This window comes from Lutra lutra, chromosome 1 (assembly GCF_902655055.1).
Source record: "Lutra lutra chromosome 1, mLutLut1.2, whole genome shotgun sequence".
Taxonomy (NCBI): domain Eukaryota; kingdom Metazoa; phylum Chordata; class Mammalia; order Carnivora; family Mustelidae; genus Lutra; species Lutra lutra.
In genome coordinates this window covers 222,504,016-222,521,357 of record NC_062278.1, presented here as the reverse complement: position 1 = coordinate 222,521,357, position 17,342 = coordinate 222,504,016, and the positions used below count along the sequence as shown (strand labels likewise).

At 60.0% G+C, this 17,342-nt stretch overlaps 3 protein-coding genes across 24 annotated transcripts in view; 1 reads left to right on the top strand and 2 right to left on the bottom strand.

The window, feature by feature from the left end:
- Nucleotides 1-4,299: 4,299 nt before the first annotated feature.
- LOC125089233 (cytochrome b-c1 complex subunit 10) lies at nucleotides 4,300-6,687 on the bottom strand. Of its 2 annotated transcripts, none has more exons than XM_047711328.1 (3): nucleotides 6,549-6,687; nucleotides 5,082-5,226; nucleotides 4,300-4,512 (listed from the first exon to the last, which is right to left on the bottom strand). In XM_047711328.1, exons 1-2 carry the CDS (start codon nucleotides 6,596-6,598, stop codon nucleotides 5,106-5,108), a joined length of 171 nt encoding a protein of 56 aa, XP_047567284.1. In that variant the 5' UTR covers nucleotides 6,599-6,687; the 3' UTR covers nucleotides 4,300-4,512; nucleotides 5,082-5,105. The 2 variants fall into 2 exon arrangements, with proteins under 2 accessions (XP_047567284.1, XP_047567276.1); XM_047711320.1 differs by having other exon boundaries at nucleotides 4,300-4,463.
- LOC125089094 (uncharacterized) lies at nucleotides 6,106-17,072 on the top strand. Of its 2 annotated transcripts, none has more exons than XM_047710950.1 (2): nucleotides 6,106-9,165; nucleotides 16,782-17,072. In XM_047710950.1, the coding sequence occupies exon 1, from the start codon at nucleotides 6,541-6,543 to the stop codon at nucleotides 7,459-7,461; it is 921 nt and encodes a 306-aa protein (XP_047566906.1). In that variant the 5' UTR covers nucleotides 6,106-6,540; the 3' UTR covers nucleotides 7,462-9,165; nucleotides 16,782-17,072. The 2 variants fall into 2 exon arrangements, with proteins under 2 accessions (XP_047566906.1, XP_047566896.1); XM_047710940.1 differs by lacking the exon at nucleotides 16,782-17,072 and adding an exon at nucleotides 9,487-10,067.
- TCF3 (transcription factor 3) overlaps nucleotides 12,441-17,342 on the bottom strand; it is a 31,614-nt gene continuing 26,712 nt past the window's right edge. For 4 of the 20 annotated variants that reach the window (XM_047710446.1, XM_047710389.1, XM_047710397.1 and 1 more), the window contains exons 17-19: nucleotides 16,051-16,186; nucleotides 15,362-15,597; nucleotides 12,441-13,128 (exon numbers count right to left, since the gene is read on the bottom strand). In XM_047710446.1, coding sequence (XP_047566402.1) covers nucleotides 12,986-13,128; nucleotides 15,362-15,597; nucleotides 16,051-16,186 — 515 coding nt within the window. In that variant the 3' untranslated portion in view covers nucleotides 12,441-12,985. Of the gene's footprint in view, nucleotides 13,129-13,321; nucleotides 13,549-15,361; nucleotides 15,598-16,050; nucleotides 16,187-17,342 lie in introns of those variants that run through there. The other 16 variants (XM_047710414.1, XM_047710421.1, XM_047710473.1 and 13 more) reach the window with 16 other exon arrangements.

Here is a 17,342-nt window from a genome sequence, read left to right as displayed (position 1 = left end):
AAGGTATGTGCTATGAAGTGTGTAAACCTGTTGATTCACAGACCTGTATCCCTGGGGCTAATAATACATTATATGTTAATTAAAAATTGAAAATTAAAGAATGATAGTTACAAAGATAGGTTCATTGCAGTCAGTGAAACCACACGAAGACCTAAAGGAAAAAGTGTTAACCTTCTCAGGTGGGATCCCCAAGGACCACTCTCTGCTCCTGCTCTGAAGTCTGGGTATACCCCAAAGTGGAATTGCTAGGTCACGTGGTAATTTTATGTTCAAATTTTTAAAAGATTTTATTTATTTATTCGAGTGCGAGCACGAACAGGGGGAGGGCCAGAGGGAGAAACACACCTCCTGCAGAGCAGGGAGCCTGACTCAGGACCTGATCCTAGGATGGCAGAATGGTGACCTTAGCCAAAGGCAGGCGCTTCACTGACTGAGCCATCCAGGCACTCTGCTCTCTGTTCAGTTCTTAGAACTGCCAAACGGTTTTCCTGTGTGACGCCTGCCCGGGTTCACATTCCTGCCAGTGGTGAGGAGGTCCGGCCTCCTCCTGGCACCAGCCCCAGCTCCATCGAGGGGAGGGACGAGGGAAGCCAACTGGCTTCCCTCGTGCGGAGAGGACGGGGCTGGGGTAAGGCTCCAGTTTCCCCACTTCTTGGCCAACGTTTGTTGTCTCCCGGTCCCCGCTAGCTGCACACCGGTGGGTGCGTGGTGCTGGGCCCCAAGAGCTGACCTTAAGAACCGCCACCCAAAACGCATCCTAGGGGCCCCTCTCCATTCTCGGGCATCCAGCCTGCTGGCTCTCACTTGCTCCTGGGGGCGTTTGACCTTTTTGGGCCCCAGATGTCTCCAGTGAGCAGACAGCCAGCCTTTGAGCACAACCTGGGGTAACCCCGGGGGGTTGATCCCCTGGGGGCTGGCCCAGGTGGACATGATGGGGTTTGCCAGCAGAGATGAGAGGCTGGGAGCCCTGGGAGGGGGTGGGGCAGTCGTTGCCACCCCCCACCCCACCCCACCCCCGCTGGTTTGCTGACACTTAGAAGCTCCCTTTCCTGGACTGGCTGTCTTGGGGCCGAGAAGACACCCTCTCCTGCCGTCTGCACAAGGTTAAGAAATAGAAACGAAATCAGGTGATGAGAGGAGCCACTGTGAGTGGCTGGGTGACTGTCCGAGGGCATCCTGGGCACTGCGGGGGACTGAGGATCAACTCTGACCCTGCTCACTCCATCCCAGGACTCCCCCAGTCTTGACCACAGATGTCCCCAGACAACAGTCCCTGAGTTAATATGAGGCAAGCATGGCACTCCACTGGGGCACAAATATATGGGGCACCGAAAATATATCGGGCTCCCTACTCAGCAGGAGTCTGCTTCTCCCTCTGCTTGTTCTCTGTCAAATAAATAAAATCTTTTAAAATAAATAAATAAGTAAAAAATGTTTTAGATTTGTTTTGTTGTTTGTTGTTTTTAAAGATTTTATTTATTTGACAGAGATCACAAGTAGGCAGAGAGGCAGGCAGAGAGGGGAAGGGAAGCAGACTCCCCGCCGAGCAGAGAGCCCGATGCGGGGCTCGATCCCAGGACCCTGGGATCACTACCTGAGCCGAAGGCAGAGGCTTTAACCCACTGAGCCACCCAGGTGCTCCCAAAATGTTTTAGATTTGTAATAAAAAAAAAGATTTTATTTAGAGGCAGGGTGAGCTGGTGGGGGGTGTGCAAAGGGAGAGAGAGAATCTTTTAGATTTTTAAAAATTTATTTGTGTGTGTGTGTGTGTGTGAGAGAGAGAGAGAGAGAACACGAGCAGTGGGGACGGGCAGAGGGAGAAGCAGGCTCCATGCTGAGCAGAGCCCAATACGGGGCTTCATCGCAGCACCCCAAGACCACCACCCAAGCCGAAGGCAGGCACGTAACCAACTGAGCCACCCTGGCGCCCCGGAGAGAGAATCTTAAGCAGACTCCAAGCCAACGTGGGGCTTGATTCCACAACCCTGAGACTGTGACCTCAGCCGAAATCGGGAGTCTAATGCAGGGCATCTGGGTGGCTCAGTTGTTAAGCATCTGCCTTTGGCTCAGGTCATGATCCCAGGATCCTGGGATCGAGCCCCATATCGGGTTCCCTGCCTGGCGAGAAGCCTGCTTCTCCCTCTCCCCATTCCTCTGCTGTGCTCCCTCCCTCTCGCTGTGTCACTCTCTGTCAAATAAATAAATAAAATCCTTTAAAAAAGTCAAATGCTTAACCGATTAAGCTATCCAGGTACTCCCAAGCTTGTATTTTTCATTTCTTTTTAAAGATTTTATTTATTTGACAGACAGAGATCACAAGTAGGCAGAGAGGCAGGCAGAGAGAGAGGAGGAAGCAGGCTCCCCGCCGAACAGAGAGCCCGATGCGGGGCTCGATCCCAGGACTCGGAGATCGTGACCCGAGCCGAAGGCAGCGGCCCAACCCACTGAGCCACCCAGGCGCCCCCCAAGCTTGTATTTTTTTAAGATTCTATTTATTGACAGAGAAATCACGAGCAGGGTGAGTGGCAGGGAAAGGGAGAAACAGGCTCCATACTGAGTAGGGAGTCTGATGCGGGGCTCTATTCCAAAACCCCGAGATCACGACCCAGGAAGACTGAGTCGCCCAGGTGTGCCTTATTTATTTTAAAGTTTACTTTTTCTGTAATCTTGCTACACCCCACGTGGGGCTCGAACTCATAACCCTGAGGTCTACAGTCTCATGCTCTCCTGGCGGAGTCAGCCAGGTGCCTCCAAAGTATCAAGTTTTTAAACAAAGGGTTTCTTGGTGTTGTGCCGAGCCATTTGGAACCCCAAGACAAAAAGAGACAGGATTCTTTTACGTGTTTTTATGTGGTTTTTAATGGTTAACTCCTCCCCACCGCCAGAACTTAAAGTGGTTGGAAAAGTACTAAAATACTGAAAAGTTGTATTAAAACTCACAATAGTTTAAGCCTCAATATTGTATTTATAACAGCATCTGACTTGGAATTTTACTTTTCTGACTTTTATGGATGCAGGCTCAGTTGTATTTTCACTGAAACTGTTAAACGTTATAAAATCACATAAAACTGTGGGAGGGCCACATGGCCCCACACGGCCCCAGGGGCTGCGGGGCTGCCGGCTGCCCAGCCCCGCACCGGGACGGGAATTGTTATGCCATGTCAAAGCGGAGGACCCTACCCGGGTGGTGTGGCCCCCAGGAAAGATGCCTTCGGTAAGAGAATGATGCGCAGGAAGGGGAATCACGAAAGCCACCGCTGGTGTTAAAGACAGAGACTGTTCCCTGCGTGTCTTCCCCCGCCTGTGCCTCAGTTCTGTGCTGACGCCCTAATCCCTAGCGTGGCTGCAGGAGCCCAGGCCTCAGGACCGAAGCATGGGAGGGAAGGCCCTGTCCCCATAGGATCAGAGTCCAGCGACACAGAGCGCATACTGCCGCCTCCTCCCTGTGCCGTGTGCTGGGGGGGCAGCCAGGTGAAGACGCGGCCAGAAGGCAGGATGTGGGAACTCACTAGAAGCAAACCCCGTGAGAACCCCAACCCCCACTCCCAGCCAGCACAACCGAGAAGATCCAGTCCTGCTGTGTGAGCTGCCCGGTCCATGGGGTCTCCTGATGGCAGACCAACACAACAGCCACTTTCACAAATTTGCACGTGCATGCATACACCCCCGACCCTGGCAGGGGCGGGGGACAGGGACCTGGGAGCCACAGACCCAGTGTACCTGCTCACTATTGTGTCATTCATGGGATGACTTCACTTTTCTACAAGTTCTGATAGTTCTCCTTTCAAACCAGAGCCGTGTTCTCAACCCCGAGTGTGGGCTACATATGGGGATGTGTTTTCTAACAGGGTGGCTTCTGGGTAAGGTCGCAAGACACAGGACGCAGGGCGGCTCCGGGAGTGCCCCGGAGAGGCCCCCCGCAGTGAGGGTTGCTGTTGGCAGGAGCATGACCAGCCCCTCCCACCCAGCGCAGTCCCACCCAGCGCAGCCCCGGGCTAGCCTTCCGAGGAGATAGCCCCAGCTGACACCCTGCCCGCGTCCTCCTGAGGGAGCCGGGGCCAGGACCGTGCAGCCGAGTCACTCCTTAATTCTTGCCCACAGAAATCCAGAGGTATTTGCTGTTTTACACCCCCTGGGTGTGCGGTAACTTCTCGCGGTGGTGATTACACACGGCACAGGTATTACGCATTCAACACCGTAAATGACCGGATTCTGCCCCAGCCACGGACCCCGGGTCACTCACACCACCACGGCGGCAGTCAGGTTGCCAAGTCCCTACACGACCACATCCAGGTGGGCCAGGTTTCAGAGCAAGTTTAATGCTGTGTGCATTCAAACAAGGAAACTACCGTCAGAAACAGTCCTCAGTCACGCTGTCACTTTCCTCAAGGCCCGTGCTGAGGGCTTGGGCTGGTCCGGACACTGCAGGGGCTCCCAGGGAAGGAGACAGCAGCAGCAGATGGCTGGAGGGGGGACAAGGCAGGGTGAGCACCACTCCTGGCTCCTGTTCTCCTGGGAAGGGAGGTGCTGATGAGGTCCTCTGCCGCTGCAGCCAGGTCCAAAACCAAGTCTAGCTGGGCCGCCTAGTGGCCGCATGGCCTAAGGTTCAGCTGCAGAAGGAGGCAGGAGGCACGCGCACCCCGGCCTATATGTGGTCGGCCTGGTGGACAGCCCCGTGGGAGACGAATGGAAGAATCCAAGGGGCTGTGAGGCTCAAGCTGCGTCCCCAGATGCTGGCAACTGTAGTCCATCCTCCACTGTCCCCATCTGTAAAATGGGGCACCCCTCCGACCACACCCAGGGCTGGGCAGACTGGGATGACAGGCGCGGAGTAGGGCCTACAGTCAGCCTCCGGGACGGAGCGCCCCAGGGCACTGCCCCTTCCCCAGGCCCACAAACCAGGGATGCTGGCTGGCCGCTCTGTGTTGACAGGCAGGATTCTCCCTGGGGAACAGGCCAGGTGAGCCGCCCAGACCTGCCTCCCCAGCCCTGGCGGTGAAGAGATCTAGCCTCATGGAAGCCCCAGTCCTCAGCCACGTGGGAATCACAGGATTCACCTGCTAAGAGCAGCCTAAACTTACCGGAGGAGTCCGAGGGGGGTCGGTTTAATCATCCTTCTTAAACTTGCCGTTGATGTAGGGCACCCAGTCCAGAATCAGCCGCCAGTCCGTGGCCCACACCAGCCCCACGGTGCCCACGGCGCCCCACATGCCTGCCGTGGGCATCCTGCCAGAGAACAGCTGTGGTCAGATCCCGCTCGGGGTCACGCTTCCAGATACATCTCTGGGTCTCTCTCTGCCCCGATGCCCAGCTTCTACTGCACACCTGACCCTCCTGCCCAGTGTGTGGACACACCCCCGATGACACCACAGGGTGGGCACAAAGCCGGAGACCCTGAGGCGACTTCACTTCCACCTGCTTTCACACTGGGATCTTCTGGAGGTTTTTTGGGGGGATTTGCTCAAAAAAATTTTTTTAACAACCCAAGCTCATTATCACCCATTCACAACACCAACCATGCAGTTCACAGCTGACCTGGGACAGCTACTGGTCTGAGGGAGGTGGCAGGGTCTGGGTCTTGTAGAGAGCACACGACACAGAGGAACAGGCCACCTCCCCAAGGACATGGGGCTGCGGCACAGCGCAGAGCTGAGTCTCCCTCTCACTCAGGACCGCTACCCCTCACTTACGCCGTGTGATGGGTCAGCGTTCACAGCGGCTCCAACAGCCCCTCCTGACGCTCCCAGCCCTGTGCACCCCTCCCTCGCAGTGCCAGCGGGACCCAGTCTCTGGTCCCTAATGAGCGAAGCTCGCAGAGGCGAGCTCAGGAGCACCGGCTTCCAGGGCGCGTGCCCGGGCTAGCCTCTCCTCTGTGGGAGGCCGGCTGCCCCCAGAGGGGCCCCCACAGCGGGTCTGCCAGCAATCGCAGGCTCGCGCTTGGAAACCCCCATCCCAGGCAGAGCCTTTGGAGGAGACTGCGGCCTCCTGAGTCGGTGTGGCGGGCCCAGCTCGGACGTGCCCGCGGTCCTGACCACCCAAACCGCGAGGGAATACGTGTCTGCGGTCTGAAGCTGTGCAGGGCGCCTGTCCCGCAGCCACGGCTGACCACTACAGGGGCCGTGGCCGGCGAAGTGCGGCCAGATCCCGGTCAGCCACGTGCCTGGCACGCTGCAGCGGGAGGGTGGCCAGCGCCACTTCCAGAGGGCATGAACCACCACCACGCCTCCCACCTGCCTCCCCAGGGGCAGCCGCGGCCGCCGCCCCCGACCTGACGCCTGGGTGGACGCCACGCTTCCGGAGGGACCTCCCCTGCCACCGCGCCACAGCTCCGAGGGCCGGTAACATCCCAGGAACCTTCCCGCCGTCCTGGTCCGCCCCCGGGGAGCCCGAGCCGAGGGCGCTGGACTGACAGCGGGCGGCGTCGGTCCAGGTAGGGGTGAGGAGCGGCCTCGGACGTCCTCCCCGCCGCTCTGCGCCCGTCCCATCTGGGACCCGGCAGCATAACGGGTGCCGACCGGGGACAGCGGGGGCGGGGGGCACATGCTCACCAGTATTTGGCCAGCTCGCGGTAGCGCGGGCCCAGGAACCTGCTCAGCATTGCCGCACCGTCCGCAGCTCAGGGTGACCCCGACTGTCGCCCCGCTGCATTACGCAGGCGCGGCGGCCGCAGCGCGCAGGCTCCTGGGGAGGCTCCGCCCGCGGCGAGCAGCCCGCTGGGCGACAGGCGTCTGCGGTTGCTGCGCGCGCAAACCCGGAAGACCTTGCAGTCATTTCCGGGCAGGGTCGGAAGTCGATTGTCGCGGCCGCGAGGGGGCGGGTCTGGAGCGGGGAGTGTCCTGCGCTGCGCGAGACTGGGCGGCGCGGGTGGCGTCCGCCCGCCGGCGGTCGGGTTGGCCCTCTCCGCGCGGCCTGCGGCAGCTAAGTACAACCGCCGCCCTCGGCTGGTGGTTTTGTGTCTTTACCGCAAGCCGAGGCTCTATTTGCCGTCAGGGAAACTTCGGCCCTGCGGGGCAGCACCTTGGCCGGAGCCGCACGGAGGGAACCGCGTCGCGGCGGCGGGCCGCGCCCCCCCGCCTCTCCTGGAGCGGTCGCTCGCAGCCCAGCTCGGCCAGCGGACCGACCCCCGGCGCGGGCGGGGCTTGGCCGGCCGCGGTCACCGCTTCTAGGGCCGCAGCAGGCCCGGGAGAAGGGTGGCCGGCGCGGGCTCCGCTCCCGCCGCGCTGTCGGGGTCCCTGCCCCTGCGCCTCCCGCGGGGTGGCGAGCTGCCGGGGGTGCTGGCCCCGACGGCGAGAGCCCGCTCCCGGAGCCCCGGAGCGGCTTGTGGCTGGACGGGACGTTGTTTCTCGTCCTTCGCGGGCGCTCGGGGCCGTGAGCCTGCGGCCGGAGGGAGTCTGTGGGCGGAAGCCTGAAATGGGCGGCGGAGCCCGTGGAGGTGGCCGAGAGAGGAGGGAGGCGGAGTGAAGCTGTCTGAGGAGTGGGAGGGGGCGCCTGGCTGGCTCCGTCAGTCAAGCGCAGGACTCTAGGTTGCCGCTCGGGTCCTGATCTCAGGGTCGTGAGATCGAGCCCCAGGCTGGGCTCGTGGCTCCGCGCAGAGTTGGCTTGAGATTCTCCCTCTGCCTCTCCCTCCGCTCATGCTCCCCGCCCCCGCCCCAACCCCTGTGTCTCAAAGAAAGAAAGAAAGGAAGGAGGGAAGGAAGGAAGGAAGGAAGACAGAAAGATCTTTTAAACAATAAGTAGAGATGGGCATAAAGGCCTGAGGGCTACAGGTCCTGGATCCAGCAGTTCCTGATGCCCTGCCTCATTGCTCCTTCTGCTTAATGTACTTAAGAGAAAAGGAGTTTTATGGCATGTTGGATGGCTTCAGGCACGGCTGGATCCAGGAGCATAGCAATATTATTACGAATCTCTCTCTGCATTTCTCAGCTCTTCTTTCCTCTGTTGTCCTTGCCCTCTTGTGAGCTCTCTCTGAGCAGTGGCATGTGGAAACTCTAGGTCAACATTCCAGCAGCCCTTGAAGGAAGATGGCACCTCTTTGCTGTTGTGGAAAATGCCCCAAGGCTGGTTCTCCTGGGCCTGCTGTGGAAATGGGGCAGAGGTCGCTATGCTCATAAGAGGACATGGACTGAAACTAGAGGAGGGGAGGATCCCCACAAAGGAGTAGTCAGGATCCTGATATCCAAAGCGGTGGTGGATAAGCAGGACCTTGGATTTCCCATGATACTCCTATCCAGCCTCTAGGGGAAACTCAGCTCCTACAATTTTTTTATGCTGTGAAGTTCACAAAAGTTGTTGCAACCACCACCCTGTCTAGTTGCAGAAAATTTTCATCACTTCCGAAAGAAGCCCCATAGGTCTCCCTCCTCCTCCCCCTCCCTCAGGCTCTCCCCAGCCCCCTGCCCCCACGAGCCCCTCTCCTGTCCATGGAAGAGCCTGGTCTGGGCGCGTCACACACTTGGACTCACACCCCCTGTGGCCTTTTGTGTCTGATTCCCTCCCTGAGCTTTGTAGGCTCAGGGTCCGTCCCTGGGGCAGCGCGTGGGGCCCCGCTCCTGCTTGTGGGCAAAGGAGGCTCCCCTGCGTGGGCGGGGGTTGTGTTTATCCGTTCACCTGTTGATGGAGTCTTTTTCTTTTAAATCTTTACAACTTACTGAGGAATACTGGACATGCAAAAACGCATGGACTGAGCACGTAGAACTTGGTGTTTGGACGTGTGTGTGTGCCCACCACCAGGACTGCGGGCGCCTGCTGGCCTTCCTCCTGCCCATCTGGACCCTTGCCGCCCCCCTCCCGGCCCCTGCGAGCATTCATCTGTCTCCTGTTGGTTCATCTGCACTTTCCTGACTCTTCTACCAGGGGGCATACAGTGTGTTCCACTTGGTGTCTGGTGCCTTTCTTCTGCTGCCCAGTCGAGACCCGTGGAGGGCGAACCTGTGTGCAGACCACTCACCTGCTAGAGGGCATTCTGCCCGTTTCCAGGTTTCGCCATCACAGCTGTGGCCCATGACTGGTTCTGTCCAGGTCTTTGAGTGGATGTGTGTCTTTATCCCCCTGGAGAGGATCCTGGGGGGCCGGCTGCGTGCAGTGGGGCCCCCGTGTTGAGCTGTGGACAGAACCGCCAAGCTTCCTGTTTTTTCACACTGAGATGTAACTGCTGCGGACGGTCAGGTCAGTGTCCAGGCCCCGGTGTCCGCCTGCCAAACCGTTCTGGAGTAGTTGCGCCTGTTGACGTCCCCGCCAGTGAGACATGGGGCTCCCACCATATTGGGGCGTTGCACCACTTTAGAAAGGACACACAGGCTCAGTGTTCCCCATGGTCACGGTGACAGCTGTGCACTGGGCAACTGGAAACCACAGGGTTTCACGCTCTGCCCACCTTGGAGGCCATAAGCCCCCGCCATGCACGTGTGACAGGGCTGCACACCTGCTGTCCCTCCCACCTCTGCCTCCGTGATTGCCACCTTTGTCATGCGGCTTCTCTCTCATCAGGGTGCTTGTCACTGACTTGGGGCCTATTCTGCGCCAGGACAAGCTCATCTCAGGATCTGGAGTTCCACTGGCAAAGGCCCTTTCCTCGAGCACGCCCAGTTCCGGGGTCAGGCATGAGGGGTCCATGTCCAGAAGCTGCAGCGCAGCGTGGTGTCCGAGGGGCTGGCCGGCGTGGCAGGGTGCCTGGGGTTCATGTCAGGCCCAAGCTGTGTCGTCTTCCCGAGAGTAGGGGGGCTCAGAGGGCTGGCGGGGGCTGGCGGAAAGTCTGGGACAAGCACACAGTGACCTGCACCCTTCAGACATGCCCAAGATGCCATTGCTGCTGTCAAGACATGGGCGCGTCCCTTGCACCGAGTTTTCCTCCATCCCTTGCTCCCGTGGCTCCCTGAGCCGGGCCAAGATGCTCCTTCCAGAAATTTCCATAGAGCAGATCCTTGCTGGGACGGGGAGGGAGGGATGCCTCACTGAAGGATTTTAGCACCTTTGTGATCTATCTTTAAACAGCCTTTTTGAGGGGCACCAGCTGGCACAGTGGGAAGAACATGTGACTTTTGATCTCAGGGTTATGAGTTCAAGCCCCATGTTGGGTGTGGAGAAGACGTAAGAATAAAATCGTAAAAAAAATTAACACCTTTAAAGATTTTATTTGCACAAGCAGGGGAGGGGCAGAGGGACAAGCAGGCTCCCTGCTGAGCAGGATGCTGGGATCAGGACTTGAGCCAAGGACAGCATCTCAACTGCCTGAGCCACCCCGGGGCCCATAAACTGTCTTGATGGTGTTGACACACCATCCCATTTATAGACTTAATGTGCATAATTCAGTGGCCTTTGGCATATTACATTAATTATAAAAATTAACAGGCAGCCTCTCAGGGAGTGGCTTTCCCCATGAGCCAGTCCCACGTCCAGATCCCAGAACCTCTTATTACAAGTACAGATTCCCCACCTGACCCGAGGTGCTTTGGTTCTAGAATGTGGAATTGCCATGGGCCCCTCCCATCACTCTGGCTTTGCTGGCCTTGCTCACCGTGGCCCCAGTCAGACCCTCATGGTGGCTGTCCCCCAAAGACTCACGCTCACGTCCTGTCCCCCCGGTCCTGGGAAGTGGACCTTATTTGGATAAGGATCTTTGCACGTACAGTCAGTTCAGTTGAGGTCGTACAGGAAAGGGGAGGCCGTGAGGCAGTCAATGACTGGTGTGTCCTCGTGACAGATGCACGGGGAGGTACCTCGTGCACCCGGGACAGGCACCAAGTGATGTGGCCGCAACCGCAGGGATGCCTGGAGGCCCCGGACCTGGGAGAGGCAGAAGGGACCCTCCTCTGGAGCCCAAGGAGGGAGCGCGGCCCTGCCACACCAGGATCTGGGGGGCCTGGCCCCAGCACAGGAGAATCGGTCCCAGTGGTTTCAGGCCCCGTCCCCGTGTGGGGCTCTGTGACAGCTGCCCTCAGGGGATCACATGCAGGGCAGAGGCCTCAGCACCTGCATGCGGGGCAGAATGCCATGCCCCCTACCTGGTGTGGCACCCCCTTTCGCCTGCCCTCCCCGCCGCTGGAACCACACAGCAGCTGGAAGAGCCAGGGGACAGCCGTGGGGCCATAGGATGTCACACTTATTGCTGCGGCTCTGTGCTACACAGGACAGGTCTCCAGAGCCGCTCAAGAGAGGGGCCCTTAACACATCCCAAAGAATCCAGCCAGCCATGTTGACACTTGTATAAAATTATTTTTCTTAAAGTTTTGTTTGAAAACCAGGTATCTTAAGGCACTCAGCACGGTTTTCCCTTACTTGTGTCTCTTCCCATTCCCAAGGGCTATTTACGGGTACAAAACAGTCCAGTAGTAGTTGGGGGGGGGGCAGTGGCTCCATGTAGACCAAGGGACACTGAGACAGGACCCACCAGACCCACACAGACCAGGGGAGGCACCAAGGAGGGCCCCTTGCCAACGACTCCTCGCCGTCCCCAGAACCGTCTGGGGGGTGTGGGCAGCATCAGTTGGAGGACTGAGGTGACTTCAGGGCTTGGGAGGCAGCCCACAGGTCCTGCCTGGTGCTTGCCTTGGGGTGTCCAGCTCCTGGCCTCAGGGAGTGCCAGTCACAGGGTGTGAGGGCATCAGACAGCCCCACTGTTCTGGGAGTGCGGTGGGAGAGGGTTGGGGGGAAAGTGAACGTGGCCACCTGAGGTCCAGAAGTCGTGTGCATGCACTTGTGGTGGCGGTAGCCAGGTGGTTACAGGAAGGAGCCTGGAGCCCTGCAGGCCTGACCCTGCACCTGGGGGATGCACAGAGGGGCAGCTGTCTGGGTGTCCCAGCAACTGCAGGGACCTTTGGTCTAGGCCTGGGGGAGCCCTGCGTGGAGCTGGTTCCCCCTGCAGGCAGGGGACGTGGGGACGCCTGGTAGCCGGGCCTGGATATGGCCCACACCCTTCTGGTCTTGCAGGTGATCAGGGCCAAAGCCTGGAGCTTTTCAGAGTTTGGGGTCAGTCACTTGGGTTGGGGGTTGGTGTGCTGGCCCAGAGTCTTCTGCAGGTCCTCTGCCAGAGATCAGACAACAGGCCAGGGCCCCAGGTCAAAGGAACGAAGGATGCGGTGCCTGGGGACACCCCCCCTCCATCAAGCTCCTGTCATATGGTCCCTGTGCCCAGAAGCAGTGGTCTGACAAAATCCCATCTGGGGAGGTCTGCAGACTGTGCGGGTCCCCAGGCTGAAGGGGAAGGGCTGGGGAGCAGAGCTGCCGCCCTGCACACACCCCCCACCCCCTTCCCGAGGGAGGGGCGAGGACGCAGCAAGGGCTCCCCAAGGAGAACCCCCACCAGGACAAAGGGGGCCCACAATGTCCCTCCTACAAGAAGTGAGGAAACCACCCACCCTCTGAACCAGCCGCGAGCAGAGGGGTCCGCTATCCCTCCTGCACTAGCGGCTCTGGGGTTCCGGCTCTCAGGTTCACGGTGGGTCTTTTCAATATGACTTTTAATGACCTGGTTGACTGTGAAAGGCCACGCTCAGGTCTAGAAACAGCAGCAGAAGCAGCAAGAGACACGAAACTTTTATACAAAATTGTTGCTTACAAAACATATGCAAAAAAGCTTAAAAAAAAAAGACCAAAGGCATCCTCCCTGCTAATTTCCTAAGACATTAAAAAAAATCTAACTAACGTTCTTTATTTTCCTTAAGACACAGGTCAGGCGTAGGCACAATTCACGGCTGCAGGAGAGCGAGCCCGTCCTGCTTCTCCCTCCCGCAAGGGGAGGTTTGGACTCTCCCGCATTTTCTACTTAAGGCATTTTTTCCTCTTTTCGGACAAAGTGTTCATCTCGCTTGCTTCCCGGTTTTGTTTACAAACAAAACAAAACAAAACAAAACTGCCCCTTCGGGCCCAAGCCGAGGTTTCAGGATCCATCCGGGCCGCCCCCAGGCGTCGGGACGGTGAGGCCCAGGGTGGAGGCCGTGCTGCCGGCAGGGACCGGGCTGGGTCGCTGGCCCCGGGCCGCGCCCCCTCCTCACAGGTGCCCCGCGGGGTTGTGGGCCTCGCCCAGGCCCGGGTGAGCAGCGGAAAGCACCATCTGGGGGTCTCCGACCACGCCCGACACCTTCTCCTCTTCTCGTCGCTTCAAGCAAGCCGCTTTGGGGTTCAGGTTACGCTCTGGGGGGAGGGGAGAGCCATGTGGGACAGGGTCCCTTTGGGAGCCGGCGGGCGCGGGGCCCTGGAGAGCAGAGCGCCGGTCGGGGGTCTGAGCGCCCCTCTGCCAGCGCTCCAGGAGCCCACGGGGCGGGGCCGGCGGGCCGGGGGGCGGGGCCGGCGGGCCGGGGGCGGGGCCGGCGGCCCGGGAGCCTACCTCGCACCTGCTGCTCCAGGCCCAGGATGACCTGCACGGCCTGCTGCAGGATGAGCAGCTTGGTCTGCGCCTTGTCCGACTTGAGGTGCAGCTGGCACATGCGGCCCAGCTCCCGGAAGGCCTCGTTAATGTCCCGCACGCGCACCCGCTCCCGCGCGTTATTGGCCATGCGCCTCTCCCGGTCCCTCAGGTCTTTCTCCTCCAGGGACAGCACCTCCTCCGTACTGCTGGGTCACAGCACCAGGGCCTCCGTTAGCGAGGAGCCGGGCCGGGCCGGGCGGGCGAGTGCCCGCGGACAGTGTGCGTGCGTGTGCGTGTGCATGTCCGTGACCGTATGCTCCCGTGTGCACCTGGGACCCGGCCGCAGGAGAGGCTGTGTGTGTGCTGACGCCCCAAGGAGACCAACGCAGGAGCGTTCCCAGGGGATGGAGGGTGGGCCCTGAGCCCCCATCAGGCCATCTGTGGGGAGCTGGGGGCACCCTACGCCCCCTGCCCCTCGTGGTACCACCTTCCCGGCTCAGCGCACTTGCTGGCTAGGCGGTGCGAGGGCTAGGCCAGGCAGACCAGTGTGGGCAGGACAGGCCAAAGAGACTGGCCCAGCGGGCAAAGCCCCCACCCAGCCACCCCAAGAGCTGGACGTGGAACAGCCCCCCCACTCTGGGTTGGGAGCATGGGCTCCCCAGGCCTTTCATCACTACCATGAATGCCCTGTGTGTCCCAGCGGTGCGGTGACTGAGCGCCGACTCTGCACCGGCCCCCATTACACACAGGACGGCTGAACGGCTCAGATGCCGGGCCGCAAGGGCTGAACCCTGGTTCAAGTCCTGCAAAGCATCAGCCACGTGGCTCTGCCCAGCAACTTCACTCGCGTCCTCAGCAGGACGCCTGCCTCGCCTGGCCTCAGGGACGGGAAGCGGAGTGGGTGAAGGCCTGGCCCTGGTGTGCGCCCCATGGGCAGAAGAGAAGCCCAGACACCTGCACATGAGCAGCGCCTAGGGGCCCTGTCCTGCTCCCACAGTAGGGGGAGGGGGCTACGCCCCTGTCCACCCGCCCACCCACCCGGCCCTGGACCTGAGCAGATCCTGCCAGGTGGCGGTGGCCCCCAACCCCAGGACAAGCGCGCAGACCAAACTGACAGGCCTGAGGCTGGTACACCCCTTGGTCCCCTTTCTTCCCTCAAGTCCCAACTAGGAGACTTTGTGGGGGGAGGAAAGACCCCAAGGTCGCAGCCCTGCCATCCGGGGCTTGGGCAGCAAGTGCGAGGTAGGAGGGGCTGCCATGGAAGCGGAGGGGCGGGTGGGCTGGGATGAGGGGAGCTCGAGAGGCAGAGAGCAGAGAAGTGGGCGCGGGGGACACGGCACGGTGTCCACACCACCACGGAAACACGGAACCCTCAGAGCAGAGGGGACAGCAGGCTGGGGGTGGGGGGTGGGGGGGGTGGGGCGAGGGCCCCAGCTCTGATCCAAGCGACAGCACTGCAGGAGAGAAAGGGTTAACGGGCATGGAGGCGTGTGTGGGTGGGAGATGTTAAGGAAGCAGCTGAACTGGGGAGCCAAGTCACATGGAGGCCTTTCTGGCTCCTCACCAGGGAATGGGGGCTGATGGGCTGAGGCGCCCCGCAAGGATGTGCCCGCAGCGACAGTGACCTCTGGCCCTGGCCACAGGGGCCTCAGCCAGAAGGCTACAGCCTCCCTAAGAAAGGAGGGCTGGGGCGGGCAGGGGTCCCTGGGGTCCAGGAATGGAATTCAGAGCCAAAGTGCCCAGGTCTGCAGAGCCATGGCTCCCAAGAGTATCCTCCTCCCATTTCCAAAGGGGACACTGGGGCCAGGTTAGGCGGCCCTGTGGTCAGAGAGGGAACAGCTCACAGCAGGGCAGGACAGTCACTGCAGGGAGAGGAATAGTCACAGCTGGCAAGGCGGCCACTGCAGGGGGAAGTCACAGCAGGGAGGGGGGACAGTCGCAGCAGGGGAGACTGACTCCAGGAAGTGCGGGGAGAGCGCGGCAGCAGTGGCAGGGGAGGGGAGCGGCGCCCCCACTGACCTCGCACCTGCTGCTCCAGGTTCAGGATGACCGACACGGCCTGGTGCAGGATGAGCAGTTTGGTCTGGGGCTTCTCACTGTTGAGGTGCAGCTGACACATGCGCCCCAGCTCCTTAAAAGCCTCATTGATGTCTCGGACCCGCAGCCGCTCGCGCGCGTTATTGGCCACCCGGCGCTCCTTCTCCCGCTCAGCCTTCTGCTCTGGGGGGAGAAGGTCGTCCTCGTCCTCGTCCGGGCTATGGGGCGGGCCCGGGGGCCCAGAGGGAGACAGTGAGGCGGGGGGACAGGCGGGGGACCCGCCGACAGCCTCGCGCGGTGGGCGCCGTGTGCGTGTCTGCGTGCGTGTGCGTGCGTCCTGACGGGCGGGACAGTCGGAGGCTGCGCGGGGCGGGGGGGGGGGTGCACCGTGTGCGTGCATCCTGACGGGGTACGGGGCGGCCGGGGACTGCCGCAGGGGGGGGGGGCATGCGTGTGTCTGTGTGTCCTATAGGTGGGGCTGTGAGGGGGGCGGCGTGTGCGTGTCTGCGCGCGTCCTGAAGGGCGGGGCGGGGGGGCCACCGTGTGCGTGTCTGTGCGTCGTGACGGGGGGGGGGCGGGGCGGCCGGGGCTGGGGGGCGTGTGCATGTCTGCGTGCGTGTGCGTGCGTCCTGACGGGCGGGGATGCGGGGGGGCTGCGGGGAGGCGGGCACCTGGTCCGAGGCCGCGGGGGCTTCAGCTCCTTCTTCTCCTCCTCGGAGTTGTCGGCCGCCGATGTGTTCTCCTCGTCCTCCTTCTCCTCCCGTTTGATCTCACCGGCGCCAGAGACCACCCCGGGGCGCGCGAGTCCTGCAATGGGCCTGGGCTTAGCCTCTGTGCACAGCCCGGGCCGCCCGACACATGCCCGCTGCCCTCCTGGGAGGCAGAGTGAGGTCTCTGGGGAAAGCCAGGACTTCGTATGCAAAAAAAAGAAAAAGAAAAAAAGAAACAAAAACCCAAAAAGTCCCAGGGCGCCTGGGTGGCTCAGTGGGTTAAGCCTCTGCCTTCAGTTCAGGTCATGATCCCGGGTCCTGGGATAGAGCCCTGCCTGGGGCTCCTTGCACAGCGAGGAGCCTGCTTCTCTCTCTCTCTCTCTGCCTCTTCCCCTGCTTGTGCTGTCAAATAAATAAAAATCTTAAAAAAAAACAACCCAACAATAAAGCAGCAAACACACCTAGAATCAGAGGTCCCTATCTCACACCACACAATCATCAGTTCCAACAGAGAAAGATCTGAAAACCTTCAGAATAAAGTGCGTGGAAATCCCACTGTGGTTCAGAGGGGGAGGACTACCTCCTACAATACTAAATGAGCTGTTCTTGAAAAAAAATAAAATAAATAAATAAATAAATAAAAAACACTGATAAACTGGACTATAGCCTAATTGAGAATTTCTGGTTACCAGGATCCCACCAAGAAGAGAAGAAGATATGCTGCAGGATAGAAAAGATGGGTTCCGAGCTCCTGGGGGGCTTCGGCTCAGGTCACGATCCTGGAGTCCGGGGATCAAGTCCCACAAGGGACTCCCTGCTGGGCGCAGAGTCCGCCTCTCCTTATGACCCTCCCCCTTCTCATGCTCGCTCGCTCTCTCAAATAAAATCTTTAAAAAAGAAAAGACATCACGTGTCCTGTATAAACCAATGAAGATGAAAAGAACTCCCACAAATGAACACGAAAAGGACTAGGAGCTCAAGAGGAAAACAGAGAAAGCTCCCAGATGGGTGATTCGTAGACGAGGAAGCAGCCATCTACTTCACGGCACCGACAATCCGCGGAAACGCAAACCGGGATCCGGCAAGTGGGGAAGCTGGCAAAGGGACAGGGCCCAGCATCAGGGGTACTGCCCGTGGGAGGCAGGTCGGGACAGTCTGGTGTCATTGGGAGAGAGTAGATCCACAGACCCCCCAAACCCCACAACCTGGAATCACACCCAAGAAGCTCCTGTGCACATTCTGGAGACACATTC